Source organism: Gorilla gorilla, chromosome 5 (genome assembly GCF_029281585.2).
Source record: "Gorilla gorilla gorilla isolate KB3781 chromosome 5, NHGRI_mGorGor1-v2.1_pri, whole genome shotgun sequence".
Taxonomy (NCBI): domain Eukaryota; kingdom Metazoa; phylum Chordata; class Mammalia; order Primates; family Hominidae; genus Gorilla; species Gorilla gorilla.
The window spans coordinates 74,962,498-74,981,842 of record NC_073229.2 but is presented as its reverse complement, the minus strand read 5'-3'; the positions used below and the strand labels follow the sequence as shown (position 1 = coordinate 74,981,842).

The window sequence follows — 19,345 nt, the reverse complement described above, 5'->3', positions numbered from 1 at the left end:
AGTCAAAAGATGCAGAACATTGTGTAGAATATGCCACAACTTAGGTAGAAAAGAGAATATATATGCATTTTAGCTTATATATGCATAAACTATATCTGGAAGGATAAGTAGGAAAAGTAATAACATGCGTACCTTAGGGGTGGGAAAACTGGCAAGGGGTGAAAATCTGGGTAAAAAAGAGCCCTAATGTGACCTCTTTTATAGCCTTGGAACTTTGTACCATGCGTATTAGCTACTAAAAGTAAAACTAAAACAAGAGCTTTAAAATCATAAATCTGTGTCCATTGATGTATGAAAGGATAAGCAAAATGTGGTATATACATACAATGGAATATTATTCACCCTTAAAAAGGAAGGAAATGCTTCAGTGTTCTACATTGGATGAACCTTGAAGACATTATGCTAAATGAAATGTCAGTCCCAAAAAGACACTATTATTCCATTTATATAAGGTAGAGTAGTTAAAATCATAAGAGACAGAAGATAGAATGGTGGTTGCTAAGGTCTGCAGGGAGGGGGAATGGGGAGTTAGTTACTGTTTAATGGGTATGAGTTTCAGTTTTAAAGATGAAAAGAGTTATGGAGATGGACGGGGGTGATTGTTCCACAACATTACAAATGTATTTAATACCACTGAACCGTATGCCTAAAAATGGTTAAGATGCTAAATTTTGTTGGATTTTACTACAATTTTAGAGAAACTGTAAATACTTGAAAATATTACTGATTTTACTAACAAGCTGGATGCAACAGGTAACTCAGGCGTGTCAGTGGCAATCACTCTTTTCCCTCAATTTATACAGGTGTCTTTAATACATCTGGTGGAAGTCACTCAGGTCAGAATTCAAGTACCCTCAATGGTGGAGATGTCATCAATCTTAGACCCAACAAACAAAGGACCAAGAAAAACAGAAATCCTTTTAGCAGCTGTAGCATACCCTAAGATGTTTTGGGAGGAAAACAATTGAATTACATTGTGCAATTCATTAAGAAACCCATCCAGCTGTCATGGTATGTTACAAGGTTTTCAGCAGACTTTGCACCTAATGGCTCTCTGAAAGTGACAGACTTAAATATTGCTCTGCAGTGCTTTTCAGAATGTAGAGTGAGACCTCTGGTGGAAAAATTATTGCCCTGTGGACTCCTTTAATTTTTTTTACATTAGACGAAGCTTCTCCTGTTTTTAAAGGAATGCTATAAGAAATTTCAAACACAGGTTTTGCGGAATTTTAAATGCTGGAAAACATAAATGAAATGCCTAAATATATTGTTACAGATTTTAATACTGTGGATCAAGGAAAGATAGCAAGCATTCTTTTCCTGAAATTGGTCATGTAGCTTTTCTGCGAAATAGTATTGAATCTGAATACTTTCACAAAATAATACTGAAAGGTAAACCCTAAATCTTGCCAGACTGCATTAGTATTTTGGCATTGAAACTTGTGCAATATCTGTGTAATGTAGAATGTGGGGTGTGCATGCAGATGTCTGGTACTGGAGTAAGCTGAAGGTATGTGCAGTATTTAAGAAAATGTACATTCTAATTCACTTATAAAACCATTTACATATTGTGTATATGTTTTTATTTTCAAATGATAAACTCTAGACATATATTTTGCAAAATGAGCTTGGGTTTAAAAAGTGCTTTGTGCCAAAAATATCATACCTAATTTTTATAGTGCTTTACTATCAGAATTTATATTATTATATCTTTTAAAAGCAGTAAGCAGTTTTCATCTGACAGCGTAGATAAAAGGAGTATAGAAATTTGAATGCTAGAGCATCTCCCAGGTGAGCCTTATTGCAGATCTTTTTGATATAGTCACCCATAAGCATGGTGAGCTCCTGCTCTCATAAGGTCAGCCAAAGCCCCTTAAGAAGGTACACAGCACATCTGCAGTCATTCAGGAGGTCCTGTGAAGTGTGGTGATGCATCTAACACCTTTTGCTGCTCACTGAGAACCCAGCTTTGAACTTACAAGATTATACTAACCATTTTTAAAGTGCACAAAAACATTATTATTAGTCTTAACTATAATTATGTATTTTATAATGCCCTGCAACTCTAAACCATCCTTTTGTTTACACATTTTTGTATGGTATTTTAAGATTATCACTTCAACATTTCTATAACCTTGTTTGTATAGCACTTTCTCAAGAGCTGTCAGTCCCACATACAAAATCATTTCTTTTACAAAATGATTTAATATGTAATCATGTGTCAGAACATAAATTTTGTCATTTGGGACAGTAGCTTTCCAGCTAAGATAACTGGGTGAACTCTGTTAAAACTGATTATCACTCATCAATGGCTTTATTTTTAACCTATAAATAACCCCTTTCAATATACCTGGTTTTTACAGCATTGCAAAATCTGTAAAAATAACTTTTATTGGAAAATGTGTCATGAAGTAAGTCATTTTTCATTATTTGTACTAAACAATGTTTTATGTACTCCTTTCGTGTTTTATCTTTTGTTTTTCCATCTGTACTCCCCTCATCCTCCTAATGTTGAGAAAATCAAATTTCCTGGGTGTGTCCTTGTTAAGTGATCAAAAGTAAATGTTCTCTTTGCCATTTTATTTAGGTTGAAAAATAATAAAAAAATTAAAAAGTAAATTTTTGCTTTTCATTATATTGAAATGATCTGGCATTATCTATTTCACAGTAATGTAAAATGTTTATTTTTATGTCACCAGTTGTCACCAGTCCCATTGCTGATAGTGACATAGGTTTTGGGGGCAAAATTCAGTTCCTAACAAACAGTGGGTGCTGCTAATGAGTCATCTTTTCTACTCTCTTCAAATAGTCTCTTTAATTTTTGCACAAAATAATACTTTGCAACAAATAGTCTTTTGTCTTTATTGGCAGAAAAATCACTTGTTATATGTGTTCTACTTTTTCATATTAGCTGTGTGGCTAAAAGCGTGTTACCTTTCTATATTAAAAAAAGTAATCTCTGAGGATAGTTACAGTTCCTGTAATATAATTTTATGTACCTAGTTTTATCTTTTTTTAAATAAGAACTGAAGAGAGAGCTTTGTTACATATTTGAATTTTTAATTTGCACTGCTGTATTTTAAACCTAACCATAATTAGTCATTTAAAATAATTAAGTAGGCCTGAAAGTCAGCCATGTTAATTTCTCAATTTAATCAATTCTTAAAGCCTTCAAAAATTGACATTTTTTTCCCTCTAAGACCCTTCATTCTCTTAAATAATTTTATGAAACCATGTATACTAAAGAAAAACTTTTCCAAGATTCCAGGTGATTGTGCATTTGTGCTCTAATCTACTTTTTTAACATTACGGCTAATCTTTTGCATAGACATATCGCTGTGGAATAATTGCCGTATTTCAGAGTTCCTCAGGTTTCCTTTTCCTTTTCCAGTCTCTATGAATTAAATAGTATATAGAATAACCCACATAAGGCAATATGGTTAAATAAAACCAGGTTAAATGATTTCCTTTGTATCTGCCCAAAGTTGATAGCACACGTTACTTTTTCAAAATAAAGCTAAAACTACCAAAAAGAGGATGAAAACTTTCCTCATTATGGAGTGAAGTTTTAGGTGGTTGCTTTAGAAGTTGGCAGTGCAGTGCTCAGAAAGAACTCTCAATAACATGTACTCCTTGGACCTGTGAGTTTTAGGAAACTGGACCTTTTCTGAAGACCTTAGAATAGGGAGTTGGCCTTAGGACCTAATGTCCCAACTTAGTGTTGGACCCTTTTAATAAAAGATATTGTTAATTATTAGCATACTTTTCAAAACCTTTGAAATAGTTACTGCTAACCTGATAAAATGTTCCCATTAATCTATCATTAGTCTGTTTCTCTGAAAACAAAATGAACTGATGAGGTGAAAGCTTGTTCCACATGGCACCTACCTAATGAACAGGACTTACTTAGTTTTTAACTGTTAAGAATGTCACGTGTACTATTGTCACTCCTTAGGTTTTCAGCTATAAAACATGTAAGTCTATCATCATACAGATGAATTCATTTGCTAACAAAATATTTAAAACCCGCAGTAGACTCTGAAATATCCAGTCATCAAACTCCTGGCTAACTGGATGATTTGGCTATAATAATCTTTATTATTATTATTTTCATCTCTCTCTCGAAATATCTACAGTAGGATGTTAGTAAATGGTCTTTTAAAAGCAAAAAATTGGGGATAAAAGGAAAACTGAATTCCTTCTATATTTTTATTACTAATAAATAATGCTTTTGTAAATTTGAATGGAAAACCACTTGTATGTATTGCTGTTTGGTTGCAGTTATACTCTGGAGCTTAATTTAAAACACTACTCTAAAAATTTTATGAAGGATGAATTCCAATAATCGGAAAATAAATGCATTTCAAAGCTAAAATTTTGTGTGATATGTATGATTGTATCAACAGTGTGGATCTAAATAGTAAAATATATAATGCAACTTCTTTAAAGATCAAAGCAACCTAAAATTATTTCATATTTCAGATACTCTGCCAATATTTAATACCCTCATTTTATTGAAAGCAGTGCTAACAAGGAATGGCAGGAGGGCTACCCTAAAATTAAGTATTATATGCTAGGAATGGTAGAGAATTGAGATATGGCAAAACATACTCTATATCCACTTATAGTCTATATAAAAGACAATAGTTTAAATGAGGGTAAAAATGTGACTCAGGAGATTCATCATCATTTGAAAATAAATTATACTCCCATTCTTATAAATAAAAATACATGTTAAGAATCAACCCATTGGCCAAGCGTGGTGGCTCATGCCTGTAATCCCTGTACTTTGGGAGGCCGAAGCAGGCGGATCACAAGGTCAGGAGTTTGAGACCAGCCTGGCCAATATGGTGAAACCCCATGTCTACTAAAAATACAAAAATTTAGCCGGGCGTGGTGGCGGGCGCCTGTAGTCTCAACTACTCGGGAGGCTGAGGCAGGAGAATCGCTTGAACCCGGGAGGTGGAGGTTGCAGTGAGCTTAGATCACACCACTGCACTCCAGCCTGGGCAACAGAGCAAGACTCCATCTCAACAAAAAAAAAATGAAACCTCATGAAGTAAATGAAACTATAGAAACTGCCTCCATAGCATATATTCAACACCAAACGTCTACAAAATGTTTGTTCTCTTCCCTTCACAGTCTCTTTTCCCTAACTCATATACTCCATAGTGTTCCTTGCTACAGTGGATATGTCTTCTACTTGTCAGACAGCCTGGGTGACAGAGCAAGACTCCAAAAAAAAAAAAAAAAAACCACACTGGAGATTCCCTGCCCTTTAGATGTGGCTCTAGGTACAGAAGGCTGGAGACACTGTAAACCAGGGACCCCAAGCAGCTTGGAAATGTGGATCATAGCTCTTCAAGTCTGTGATCAGAAATCAATGACCTCCATTAAAAACTCCATTGCAAAAAAATGGGAAAAATAATGCTAAGAATACCAAGGTCAAGGAGGCAGAGCCAGAATAATTTGTGTAGAAAAAGTCCTGGACTGATGTGGAAGCCATGGGAAGCAGGGAGCAGTAGTATTTCCCAGAGTGGAAGGGATTTACGGATGCTGACAATACTTGAGAACCTGAAGAAAACTTGACTATCCATTTCTTAATTTTCAAAAAGCTGGTCAAGAAAAAAATGATGCACACAAAAAATCATCTCACAGTCTGATGACAGCAAATCAGTCTGCTAACAAACCAAGTGGCTCTGCCATAGATAGAATTAATGTTTCCCATGGAATGCAAAGATTTAAATAAGGCAGAGTTGGAGCTGGCAAAGGAAGTAACATGAATGTCTTCAGATTGTAACTGCTTTTTATAAAGAGACTAACTTGGCATTTTTGTAGAGAAAATGAAGTTCGATATTGCTTGCATTGAGAGAGATATACATACATGAAGTCAGTTTGGATCTTGATTTGGTTTTTCAGTGTGAAGAATACCTACATTCAAATAAAAATTGATGTGTTCGTTTCAAAATAGTATCCAGGGAAGTTGTTGTGGCTTTTGTATATCAATAGGACTAGTTACTTTGAACAAATAAGTGTTCTCTAGTTGCTTCACTTTATCAGATAAAAGAAGAATCAACACACTGGTCAACCTTTTTAGTAAACAAAATGCAAACTAAGTATTAATGCTCAGTGCTGGAAATATTTCAGTGAAATAGCTATATTTACTGAAAAAAGTATAAATTGCTATAACCTTTATACAAAAAAATTTTAATATGTGTGAGGCCATGAAAACGTCTATACCCTTTGACCCAATATAATTCACTGCTGGGCCTTTATACAGAGAAAATCAAAAATGAAAGAAGGAAAAAGTCCTGTGTACAAAAATATGTTGCAGTAATAGCAACAAGTTGGAAACAACCTAAATGTCCATAAAAGAGGAATGGATAAAGATATAACTACACAAAATAGAGCTCATTAAGTTGACAATTAAGCAGACTTTATATCAGCATCTAACTTTTTTAAAAAAAGGCAAGTTACAATATAGGAATTTTAGAGAATTGATGCATTTGAGAAAAGAAGCAGATATATAATTGTTCACAGTGGTAAATTATAGGTGGTTTTCTCACATTTTATGTCAGTTTCTTGTATATCAAAAAATACATTCATATTATGAGACACAGGAATCTTTACATCCAAAATAATTTGATACAGATGCCTTAACATTGCTGAATGAGACAACTTTGGAAAGATTCTTGTTTTGTGATTCCTTTTTACCCTCTAAGCACAGTGCTTTGTTAACATTGTGTGTGTAGTAAATGTGTGTGCTGCTTAAGGTAAAGAATTTCTAGTCAACTAAATGCCCAAGGTGACTGCGTGATTCCACGCCAAACAGGAAAAAGCAGTCATGCTTTTTGCCCCTAGCTGAACATTTGTTTTCCCCACAAACTATGTATTCATCCACAGAATAGTGAAATATGCTAGATCCTAGTACAAGACAAGAATTCAATCTAAAAAATCTCTAGATAGATAATTAAAATATTGCTAGTTTTGTTATTCACAAAACTGAAGATACTTGATGGAATATTTTCCTCATCTGAAACAACTCAGTGTCAACTAAGTGGTTATACCTAACATAAAGAACTAGTTATCAATTAAAATAGTATTTTATCATTTTTACACCTTGTGTATTGTGTAAATGCTCTTAGGTTTGAAGACTAATTGAATCTGCTTTCAGCATTTTGTTGCAGAGTTTTGGAACCAGCTCCTTTAGAATGCTCTAATAGCTTGATGGCCTTGTCAGAGTTTTCAATATTTCTAAGCAGAGTCTCTAATCTTCTCTTAATTTTCTTCTGATCTTCAAGAGCACAGCCAATTACTATGGATTGAAACTTCTGATCAACTGGCCCATGTGGCACCTCAGATGAACATGCACTGTAGAGCGACATTAAATGACTCTTGGCATTTCCCAAATCATCCAGAAACTTATTGACCACCTCATCAATAATCCTTGTGGCATGCTTTAGGGATTCTTGCTGCTGGGGGTTTCTAATTGTTTCTACTGACACTTCAACGGTGAGAGTTCTCCCCATCAAACGGTTTGCAGTCAGATTTAATTCTTCTCTTTCTCCTAAAAATCAATATGAGATGTAAACTTATCTGTGTCAAGAACATTAAGGCATTTGTTTGTGACTAAATTTATTATTTTCTTTACCTCTGCTATGAAATTTTTTTAAAGATAAAAGCTAAAACTATAGCATGTAAGATTAACTGATGAAATGTATTAGATTACAGAAAGAGGTTGTAGAATACCACTTCCTGACAATCTGCATATATGGGATACCAGATGACTTCTCAAATTGGCATGTCTGCAAAAGTTTGGGTAGGTATGCATTTGTAACTGGGATGGAGATCAAGTCTTAACACTGTGAGCAGTAAGCACATATAGGGTTTATGCTGGGTAGAGCTCCAGAGATCAGATGTCCCAGATCTCTCCAGAACGACATGTGCATTTATCAGAATACAATGCCCCAAATTTTGGTTGAGAAAATGTAGCCACGATAGAAGATAAGCTGTCGTCAATACTAGGCACTGACTTCATCCTTCTCCAGATAGAAGCAGGACAGTGGTCTAAAGTCTTGGCCAGCACGAGGAGCTCTATCAACATTTCATTATTTATATGAGAAAGTCAGCAATCTCCTGCTTCTGTAACTTCCTAATTCATTGATCTTTGGGCAGGATAGTGTAGAGACTAGATCATGGCCTACCTATAGATGTGTAACAGTTTTGATCTGGATTTAGGGTGCTTACTTACCTCACCAGCCACTTGGCCCAGTACCATGTGGCCTGTGTGGCACCAAAGGAGCCCAAGTAGGAAGTCCAGTGCCAATAAAAGAAAATCACAAGTGACCTATTCCTATTTCATGTTCTTCACATGAAAATGACAGCACAGGTTAGGCGGATGTCACATGCCTGTAATCCCAGCACTTTGGGAGGCTGAGGCAGGCGGATCACCTGAGGTCAGGAGTTTGAGACCAGCTTGGCCAACATGGTGAAACCCTGTCTTTACTAAAAATATAAAAATTAGCCAGGCGTGGTGGCATGTGCCTGTAATCCCAGCTACTCGGGAGGCTGAGGCAGGAGAATCACTTCAACCCAGGAGGCAGAGGTTGCAGTGAGCCAAGATCGCGCCATTGCACTCCAGCCTGGGTGACAAGAGTAAAACTCCATCTCAAAAAAAGAAAAAAGAAAATGACAGCACATTTTTACATTCATGCCTTTTATTGGTCCTACAAGTTTCCTCATTTTCTCTGCATTTTGTCCCTTCTCTTTATGTTGTACCTCAGTGCATCTTTTTTTTTTTTTTTTTTTTGCTCTCTACTTCTCTGCTTCCACTCTCTCACCCTTTTCCTCTGCTTTTTTAATCTCTTGCAGTCCAGTAACTTGTGAGGAACTGAAGTTAGGACTGTGAACCTGGGATAAAACACATGGCCTTACTGCTTGGGGCCAGCTCTTCTGAGCTTGCAGGCTTTTTCCTATCTCTCCCAGCCAGGGGCTTGGGGTAGAGAGCATGCTGGAAGAAATCTCTGAGTAAGTGGCTGCTGTAATGAACTGACAGCTGCAGCTGCTCTCTGTGGCTCACATTAAGTGCTGTGGCCTGGTGTACGCATACCAAAAGTCAAGCAAAAATTGACCCACACTTATCATAAACTCTTTAAAGAGTGTAAAAGACGAGCCCCTTCTTTGGAGATGGCTCTCACCGTCACTGATCTGCCTCATGTCCTGGCTATTTTGGATACTGTGGATCATTTCCAGAAGGATTTCTTTCTCTTGCTCAACAGCAGTTGCTGCTTCTCTCAAAGCTTCAACCCTATAGAAATTGGGAAAACAAAACGGTTATTGTATGCAGGATGTTCTTCCTATTGATTTTCTTTATCTCTCATTCAACCCAAATCAAGTTTAAAGATCACCAAACTTTTCAAAAATTCTTCATTTCTGCTTTAAAATTCTTTCATTTTTCTATACACTTACCTTTCTCCCATTTTCCTCCCAGCTCATAAGGCAATCATTCTTTCGTGTTTATCTAATTAATACTATTTGTTTTTACAAGATCTGTATTATTTGTATATTTTGAATTTATATCTCATTCTGTTTGTATTTTTTCACTTAGCATCCAGGTTCCTAGATTTTTGTTTGTTTTTTGTTTTTGAGACAGTCTTGCTTTGTCACCCAGGTTGGAGCACAGTGGCACAATCTCACCGCAGCCTCCACCTCCCGCTTTCAAGTGATTCTCGTGCCTCAGCCTCCAGGCCCGGCTAATTTTTGTAGTTTTAGTAGAGACGGGGTTTCGCCACGTTGGCCAGGCTGGTCTCAAACTCCTGGGGTTTCACCATGTTGGCCAGGCTGGTCTCAAACTGCTGGCCTCAAGTGATCTGCCCACCACAGCCTCCCAAAGTGCTGGGATTACAGGTGTGAGCCACCACACCCAGCCCCCTATGTGTACTTCTAATCAGTTGCTGCTAATTGCTGTATAATACTCCATGTGTATACCTACCTGATTTTCCCTCTCCACTCTCCCAGAGATGGACACTTAGGTTGTCTACCAGCTTCTCATTACTACAAATAACACTTCTATGAATACATCTCCCCTTTGGACCTTGGTGAGGATTTCCTTAGGACATATACCAGGACACAATTGCTAAGACCAAGGGTATGTGTACTCTGCTTTTGATTTAGTACTATGATTATTCTGCAGAACACCTGTACCTATCCACTCTCCACAGCAAAGCACAGGGGTCCCCATATCCCTACCAACACTCCGCATTTTCCAACTTTCTATTTGCTGCCAGTGTTACAGAAATACACTGATATGTCAGTGTTAACTTGTGTTTTCCTAATAATTTCAGACATCTCTTTGTATCCTTGTTAGCCTATTCATAGACTTTTCCTATTTTGCTTTTCTATTTTTAAACAGGAGTTACTGTTCCCTTGTTGATTTGTATACTCAAGAGATTCTTGTTGGTTACAGACATTGCAACCATCTCTCATCCTCTCATATATGAACCATGTCTGGGATGTCTTGCACTAAAGAGAGACTCTTATTTTGATGCGATCAATTTTTTTTTTTTTTTTTTTTTGCCTTATGGCTTATGCTTTTGAAGTTTTGACCTAAGGTCTTCCCCCACCCTTTGGTCATATTTTCCTATATTTTCTCTTATTAACTTTATAGTTCTACCTTGCTTATATTTATGTCTTTAATCCACCTAGATTCAACCCCTGTATGCAGTTAGGTAAGAATGTTTTTTTTTTTTCTTCCAAATAGCCATTTTCCCCAACATTATTTACCAAGCAATCCATCTTTCCCCTAGCGAATGTATATTCGCTATTTATCTCTAAAATCTCTATCCCATGCATTAGTGTATTTAGTGTATTTAACTGTTCTTATACCAGTGCCAAGTTTTGGGTTTTTTTTTTAATAGCACTAGCCTTGTACTACACTTTAATATTTGATAGAGCAGGTCCCTCAATCTTCTTTAAAGATAACTTAGCTATTTATGGACTTTTACTTCTCCAACTTTTCCATATAAATTCTAGGGTAAGTTTATTGTGTTTCTCAAAAAACAAGAGAAATTAGACATCTTTATAACATCACTCTGTTTAAAGGCATGATACATGTCTCTTCATTTATTCAGATCTATAGAGTTCCCATGTATTCTTCATAGTAGTCTTCGTGGATATTGTTGCTATTGTGAATTTGTATTTTCTACTTGATTTTTACTGGTTTGAGAAGTGCTGTTTTTGTAGGTTTATCTTGTCACTGGCGACCTTGATTTACATGTATTCATTTTAGTGTTCAGTCTGTTGATTCTGTTGGTTCTTCTAGGTTAATAATCATATCCATATCATCTGCAGTTTTTATTTCTTCCTTCCCAATCCTATTACTTTTTTTTTTTTTTTTTTAAGAAAAGGTCCTTCAGTACTGTATTAAACAGTGGCAATCATGGGGGTATCTTTGTCTTTTCCCAAATTTAAGGGAAAATCTCTGTGGCTTTTTTGTGTAAAGCCCTGATCAAACTATAGAAGCACTACTTTCCCACTTCACTCAATTGCACACACATGCACTCACACTATACACACACATGAATATACCCAGTCACTAAAAAACTAAGCTGTGGAATAAGGGCAAAATAAAGAAATATATATTGTATATTTAACATGTTCTATACTTCCAGGGAACGTTGTTATTATGAATTACAGTAACTAAGTTACCAACTTTTGCAAAATGAAAGTGACAGACCTATTCCCAGTATTTGGATGGTCTTAGAAATACAAGTTCATGAAAGATCTAATCCTAACTGCTGTCTTAAGTGTGCACAGAAAGAACAACTTCACCAATGTTTTAGCACGTTCAATTCCATAAAAGGATCCTCTCCCTACCCTAAGCACACACATGCCTTTTCCCCTTCGGTTACCCACCTGTTATACCCCAAAATAGTACTGACAGGCTGTAAAATCACAGGATATCTTTATTCTTCAAGATATTAAATATATGTCAAAGTGTGTTTATAAGAGCCAGTAAAAGCAAAGAACTGGGAAGAATCGCATGTGACAAATTTGGCTAGAGAACACAATCAAAATACAAATATTCTACTAACTAATAGTAATGCAAGTATCAGGCCCTATTCCAGGACCATTCAGTATTTACTTAAACATTTTACATTAGCAATCTCTCAGACAGATAAACTAGGGCCCAGAACATAGGAAAGAGACGGAGTTGGCACTAAATATTTATGCTAAAAGCACAAACCATGACTCCAATATTTAGAGAAATGACACAGGTGAATCATGTGATTGATAAATGAGAAGATGCTGAAAGAAGAGATTAATTTTTCAACACCTTTTCGGTTTGTATTCAGTTGTAAGATGATAAGAGAGAACAATGCTATTCTGAAAAGGAAGGTTTCATTTATTAGTTACAGCAGTAAGTTCATGTTCTTAACAAAATAGATAAAAAAGACATTCTAGAAAAAATATAATAAGCCTGTCATATGACAAAAATATTTTATCATTAAATGAGACCAAACAATTAGGTGGAACTGCTAAATTTTGTGTTTTAGGGACCCCCCCACCCCCATCCCACAAGGCTTTTTTTAATACATAATAGAAATTACCAGGGCATTATCCCTGTGAAAACCAGATTTCATCATTTATAGAACTTCTTATATACATTTCTATGTATACCTTTTTCATTTCATGCAAGGGTGAAATGTCATTCTTCAAAATGTAAAGATCTCAGGGTTTATTTGGCAACATGGGCTTTTCATGTCCTATTCCCTCTTCAGGTAGCATTCTTTCTCCCTGACCCTTGTCTACTGGGTGATCCTTTTTCAAAACCCAATTGCTTCAGCAGGAATTGTTTCCTTAGCTTCCCCCTTCCCTCTCCCTTAAGGCAATTCATGCTCCTTTTGGCCCTGGTACATCCATTTACTCTACAGTCTAAAATATGTCTACCTCATATTTTACATTTTTTCTTTTAAAAAGCTGAACCTAGATCTCTACTTAGTTTAAGTAACGTTTGTACTGTTTGTCAGCTATTGCTATCCTTAAACTCATATACACATCTTTTGTCTATAATTTTTCCATTAGTTCTAGAAAATTCTTGGCTGTTGTATCTTTGAATATTCCCTGTCTCCCCTTCTATTATTTTCTTCTGGAACTCTGGTTAGAGAAATGTTGGACCATCTCACTTTATCCTTCATGTTTCTTAATATCTCATCTGACAACACTTCTCTTGGCGGAGAAGGGCAGTTCTGTTTTTACTAACAGATCCCGGAAGCAGCTACACGTCCAAATTGGGAAAGAACTTTTCCTCACATCAAGGCTGGCCTGGGCTGTGCTCCTGGAAAACTCCCTGCATGAAATCACAACTAAGTAGGCTTTGACAAAAAGAAATTTTAGTCAGAGTACTCAGTAGGAAGACAAAACCGGAGCGCATGCATCCTCAGCTAGTCCCCAGGTCTTGGGCACCTCACAAACCTCTGCAGTCTCAGTATCAAAACGGCAAACTGCTGGGAGACTTAGGAGGAGTACAACAGCAATTTTGCACAAACTGTGGCTACTATTAATATGTCAGCTAATAGAGTATGCAGTGAAAACTGTGCCAGCACTGCCACTACTAGCTGTGCAAATGGGTCAGTCGCCTATGAAACAGGGATAAGGGAACAGTGCTTGTGACTAAATGAAGTACAGCAGGTAGAGTTTAACAGTGACTGATAGCACTGACTAAAAAAATTACACACACAAGTTAATATGTATAATGTGTCTAGAATTGGCACTGGCATATATTTATAGTATTAATAGCTATTATATTCTTACCATTATGAATGTGGGCTTATTTATTAATGATGAGAATTTGTGCTTTCATAAAAAGGAGGGAAAATGGCAAATGCTCATACCATGATTTGAAAGAAATAATTTCTAAAACAGGTTTGTTTTTTTTGAGATGGAGTCTCACTCTGTCGTCCAGGCCGGAGTGCAGTGGTGTGATCTCAGCTCACTGCAACCTCCACCTCCAGGGTTCAAGTGATTCTCCTGCCTCAGCCTCCCGAGGGGCTAGGACTACAGACATGCGCCACCACGTCTGGCTAACTTTTGAATTTTTTATTAGAGATGGTTTTCACCATGTTGGACAGGCTGGTCTCAAACTCCTGACCTCAGGTGATCTGCCCACCTCAGCCTCCCAAAGTGCTGGGATTACAGGAGTGAGCCACCACGCCTGGCCTAAAACAGGTTCTTAAAACTCATAGTTCTGTCTCTTATTCCATACTCCTATATCAAAAGAATGCTATAATGATCACTTTTAGGCAATGTAAAATTCTGAAGTGTTTTCCTAATCACCAAAATGTTAAATTACATTTACTGTCAAGACATTTTGGTGTAAAAGAAGGGACTAGAGTTTTTAGTGAGGTCCTAATGGACCTCACTTCCCTCATTTCTAGGAGAGAGAGTATGTGCCCTCCACCTAATTCGAAGGGTTCTTAAAGTTTCAAATAACATATATGAAGTGTTCTTTTAAATTACAGGCTGTCACACAGTATTAACTATGATGCCATCTTGTTTTGTGACTCCTAGGACACTGGCACACCCTAACATGAAACTTTAAGCCAGACGAATGATCCCTATCACCCCCGACCCCATCCCTTCACTACCTGGGTGCAGGTTAAGCCACAGTGAAAGGCTGACAGGAAGGCAAGAAGGAGCCACTGTGTTATAAGTTTTGGGAAACATATGAAAACCCAATCTTCCAGTCCTATCATTTTCCCCTCCGCCAGTCTCCAAAACCCATCCCCCAAACATCTTCATTACCATCTTGAGCCTTCTAGGAGCTACCCAATACCTAACACATAGTGGGTGTTCAATATCCACTGAATTAAAGGCCAATTTAGATTGAATTTTTATCTCTTAGAGGAAACTCATCTATTCATCCATATATCATTCCTATATTTTGAAATGTGATATATTTAAGAAAATTCAGGCATAAAGTATTAGAGCCTGGAGAGCCAGTCTTCCTGGGTTCAAATTTGGAGTTTACTACTCTCTAGTTGTGTGACTTTGGACAAGTCATTTAAGCTTCTAAGCCTCAATTTCCCTATCTGTAGAATGGTGATAATAGTAACAACGACATGGGGCCTGGCACATAGTCCGTGTACATTAAATGAATAAACATTAGCCTGTGTTTTAGAAAAAACTCTCACACTGTGTTTTTCCTCTGCTCTCATACTGTAACAACACACAAGGCTACTGTGACCAAATATGTGGGGGATTTGCAGCTAAGTATCCCCCAACTCAGTTCCAACAGTCCCTACACCTGGAGACGGTGTCAGATCCCACAAGTTGAAAGCTCAGTCCCCAAGACCCCACCCTCCACAGTTGCAAGTCTAGGCCTCCAGAACTTCTGACCAACTGGCTTCAAATTGGGGTTCCCATGTCCCCCTCTTTGGGTTTAACTTGCTGGAGCAGCTCACAAAATTCAGGGAAACACTTACTTATATTTACGGATTTATTATAAAGGGTATTACAAAGGACACGGATAAAGAGATGTGTAGGGTGAGGTACAGGGGGAAGGGGCACACCACCTTCCAGGAGCCTCCACATGTCCAGCTATCCAGAAGCTCTCCACACCCTGTCCTTTTTGGGTTCTTATGGAGGCTTGCTTCTTTTATATAAGCATGAATGACAACCATGTAGAAAAGTGACTGGACAAAAAGAGTATGCTCTCACTCTAACAGACTGAATGGGGAAACCCAGCAAGGCCAGTCTATTCAGATTCTTCTTGGCCTCTGGGTGCTAAATGCCCTCCTCCAGGGCATAGGGCAGGACCCTCTCTGGAACGAGAGTCTTTTGACCCACAATCAGACTAGAGGCAAGGCAGGTGAAAGAAGGTCAGAGAGAGATTCTTTTTCCTGAGGCCTAAAGCACCCCAACATTATAACGTAAGACTGTATGTAATAAGGGTTATGGGAGTTATGAGCCAGAAACTAAAACATAAGACTGTAACAAGGGTTATGGGAGTTATGACCCAGGAAAACGTTGTATATATATATATAGAGAGAGAATCGTAATATAGTATTTTTTACAAATTACAATAATTGTTAAAAAGTAACAATAGTAAGCAAGATGGTTTGAGCCACTGAGGAATGCAAAACTCAGACTCCATTTAGAACTGATCATCAAAACAGGGAGAAAAGGGAATCACCACTGTAGAAGGAAGAAATACAGAAGACAAAATGCAGTCCAAAAAAAAGGGCTACTGTATTGATAAATTCCATTAGAGATAAATGGAAATCCTTTAACAGTTTGTAAAACTGCTGCCAAACATTTTAAACATCATGTAGATCAGTTCATACTCCAGGTCATAAAGTATGAAATTTCTTCCACAATTGACAGGATCAGTGTGGTTAGGGAACATTAAGTGCACACTTCTAAGTACAAACTATAAGGTTTTATTCTACACAGTTACACTACTTTACTAGTCAACAAAATCAAACTATTAGAGCAAAATTACATATGAGTTTCATGTTTTCTTTTAAAAATCGATCTTCTACGCATGATTCTAGTTTTTAATAGTGTTCCGTGCCATTGCCCATGTGGTTTCAAAAAAAACTTTAATAGGATCTATATTAGCATTTTTCTCTATTTTTGCTTACCTTCGGAAATCCTTCTTTTTCAGCTAGTATTACTTTTTTAAAAAGAAGAAAAAAGGCCTACAAAAGTCCAGAATTACTAAAAAAAAGTCCTTGAAATGAACAGCCACTTATTAATCACTTTTCTCCTCAGCTCAAATGTTAATTAAGCAAGTTGTAATTTAATCACTGATGTGCAATCAGAATTCATTTTACATTAATCAAACATTAGAATATAATAATATTCAAAACCTGAGGCTTTCTTTTAAAGAGGAGCACTTCAGAGTGCTTTTGTACCTACCACATGTGAGGCATTAATTCAAGTTGGAGGACAATGACTCAGCTTGAAGGAAGGCGGAGTGGAGTAACAACCTCCCCATTCCTTTAGGAAAACTTTTCTTTCTGACTAAGGGAGAGCGAGAATGAAGTGGTTGAGAACATGCCCTCAACGTTCTGAAGACATGGAGAGATGTGTGTTACTTGTTATGTGGCTCCCTAAAAAGAAACGTTACCAGTTAGAGGGACTTCAAGTAACTGAGGCCACCAATTTCTACTTTCGCTCTACTTTTTCTGGGAGTGGAACGGTCAGGTTTGCCAGTATTGTGAAAATCCATGAGGAAGCATTATTTCTCTCTTCCACTTGCCTCATTCTGAGTGGAACCCCAGAACCTGGTGTAGGGCTTAATAATCCAAGAAATTATTTTGAGTGGAGAATCTCTCACTCTCTGGCTCTTTTCTCCCAATAGTAACAATAATAATGCCTCACTTGTTAAGAGATACCGTGGTTATTGAAGTATTTTCTCAGCAAACAGATACTTCATGTTTGGGTGTATTAATGTAGGGAGATAAAGACACACATGCAGTGTTTCCTAAACTTTTTGGCTCACATGCTTCTTTGCTCATGCACAACCTAGAGAAAACTATGTAACCAACTCCTGTGTACAGTTTCACGGAATTGCAGGTGCCTAACAAGATTTTCTTTTATCTACACCTGCTCACAAAATTTACACAGTAACTTGAGACAAACGTTCACAGGAAGTAGATAAAACTTTTCAATACACCGTTAAAGTCTTTCCAAAAATCTATTAACATTAAATTGTTTAGAAATTCTATACAAGTCTACTACTGTATTACCAAATAAAATCTTAAGCAAGAAAAGGGGAAAACTATCTATCTTTTCATGCTTTCAGGCCAGTGACTAGCACTTAGTCTTCTATGTAGGGAGGTGCCCAATAAATACCGAGAGACGAACGGAACCGCTGAATCCCGCCCGCGAGGTTAGGGGAGAAACAGAAGCGGCAACGTCTCTGCTGCACGAAGCACCCGGTAACTTACTGCCTACCCCTCACTCCTGTCTAATCTTTGCTCTCAATGGATTGCTGGGTTGGTTTTGTTTTATTCATTTTTGTTCTGAAGTAAGGAAACTTAACTTCACGTGGAGGGCCACTCTAAACTGCTGCCTCCCTTAAAAAATGCATAACGGGAGAAGAGTAAGTTAAAACGTTTGGGGCCACACAGAAGGTTCTAGAAGTTCTGCAGACCCAAGCTGCCACAGTCCTTAATCGCATGGAATCTCACCGTAACTTTTATCTCCTCTGATTTTTTTCCGCTCCCTAACACCTAGGTAAATTAATCAAATTGTGGCCACCGATAACGCCCTCACAGGTTTAGCTTAAATCGAATGCGTTTTCTCTCGGACTAGGGGAGATAATCCAAGAAACAAACAAAACTACACCACGTCCATCCACAACAAATCTCAACAAGCAACTTCGGTTGCCGCAGCCTCACTGTGCCCCAGGCCCCGGCCCGCCACACGCGGCCTCCGTCTGCTAACCGCCCGCGAACCGCCCGCGCGGCGAGCAGAACGCCCGAGACCGCCAGCCCAGACCTCACCTGAGCTCCAGCTGGTCCAGGCTCTCCAGCAGGCGGCTGGAGCGGTCAGCCATGGAGGAGGAGCGGCAGAAGCGCCCCTCGTTGGCTTTAGCGTTGATCTTCGCCTGAGCCATCTAAGCCTCCGACGCGGGGTAGCCAAGAGGTCACCGGCCCCTCCGGCGGCGGCGAGTGGAGCGCTCCTTGGGCTGCAGGCGTCGCCGTCACCACGCGGGCGCCCGCCCTCCCTCTGACGCCCGCGGGGGCAACCCGGGAGGACTCGCCGACACCGCGGCTGCAGCGTAGCCAAAGAAGGGCAGGCGCGGCGCCCGCGGGGCTCGGGGACGCCGGGCCTGGGAGGGGGCTGCAGCGGCTGGAGTTAGAGGTTCGCGAGCCACACGGCCTCGAGGATGGGCCGACAGGGGCTTGGGCCTGGGGAGCGCAAGTCTCTGAGGCACGGGAGGGGCGGACGCAGAGACCGAGCGCCTAATGTGGCCAGCGGATCCTCGGCTTCCCGGCTCCCCGGACCCAGGAACTACCCGAAGCCCGCGCGGACCCACAGACCACCCCCAGCTCCGCCCCGCGAGGCCCCGCCTCTTCATGCAACCTAAAAGTAACCAACTCCCCCCACGCGAAGGTTCCTATCGGTCGACGGGCTGTGGGTGTATTGCTCAGTGACGGCTTCGTTTAGTTTCTCCCAGCACCCATAATTCAAAGCAAGAACAACGACATTATGGGGAGAAGACGTCCTTTTGTGAAACAGAAGGCAGTAAGTACAGCTCCTAGGCAGCCCACACTCACCTGACCTTCCTGTTACCACTTTATACTGAGATGAGAGTAATGAAAGCCCGGACAAC

General features: G+C 38.7%; 2 protein-coding genes and 1 long non-coding RNA gene across 7 annotated transcripts in view; 2 read left to right on the top strand and 1 right to left on the bottom strand.

The window, feature by feature from the left end:
- Window positions 1-2,619, top strand: part of RAB23 (RAB23, member RAS oncogene family) — a 34,067-nt gene extending 31,448 nt beyond the window's left edge. For all 3 annotated transcript variants that reach the window (XM_055391882.2, XM_031011800.3, XM_055391879.2), the window contains one exon: window positions 804-2,619. In XM_055391882.2, coding sequence (XP_055247857.1) covers window positions 804-943 — 140 coding nt within the window. In that variant the 3' untranslated portion in view covers window positions 944-2,619. The remainder of the gene's footprint in view (window positions 1-803) is intronic.
- A 3,795-nt stretch (window positions 2,620-6,414) lies between these two features.
- Window positions 6,415-19,201, bottom strand: BAG2 (BAG cochaperone 2). 3 transcript variants are annotated; one of them, XM_019029408.2, is made up of 4 exons: window positions 17,860-18,471; window positions 16,921-17,114; window positions 9,198-9,307; window positions 6,415-7,567 (listed from the first exon to the last, which is right to left on the bottom strand). In XM_019029408.2, exons 2-4 carry the CDS (start codon window positions 16,932-16,934, stop codon window positions 7,155-7,157), a joined length of 537 nt encoding a protein of 178 aa, XP_018884953.1. In that variant the 5' UTR covers window positions 16,935-17,114; window positions 17,860-18,471; the 3' UTR covers window positions 6,415-7,154. The 3 variants fall into 3 exon arrangements, with proteins under 3 accessions (XP_018884953.1, XP_004044284.1, XP_063563755.1); XM_004044236.5 differs by lacking the exons at window positions 16,921-17,114; window positions 17,860-18,471 and adding an exon at window positions 18,513-19,201; XM_063707685.1 differs by lacking the exon at window positions 17,860-18,471 and having other exon boundaries at window positions 16,921-17,650.
- The window catches only part of LOC115934920 (uncharacterized), a 56,826-nt gene continuing 56,638 nt past the window's right edge, over window positions 19,158-19,345 (top strand). Inside the window, exon 1 of the long non-coding RNA XR_008681144.2 lies at window positions 19,158-19,257. This is a non-coding gene — a long non-coding RNA (uncharacterized lncRNA). The remainder of the gene's footprint in view (window positions 19,258-19,345) is intronic.

What these genes read in the sequence shown, in the direction of transcription:
- BAG2 (XM_004044236.5), bottom strand. Translation starts at nt 18,625, where the DNA reads ATGGCTCAGGCGAAGATCAACGCTAAAGCCAACGAGGGGCGCTTCTGC. An exon ending in CTGGACCAGCTGGAGCTCAG is followed by an intron (nt 9,308 to 18,512) that starts GTGAGGTCTGGG and finishes CAATTTCTATAG; the next exon opens with GGTTGAAGCTTTGAGAGAAG. An exon ending in CATGAGGCAGATCAGTGACG is followed by an intron (nt 7,568 to 9,197) that starts GTGAGAGCCATC and finishes ATTGATTTTTAG; the next exon opens with GAGAAAGAGAAGAATTAAAT.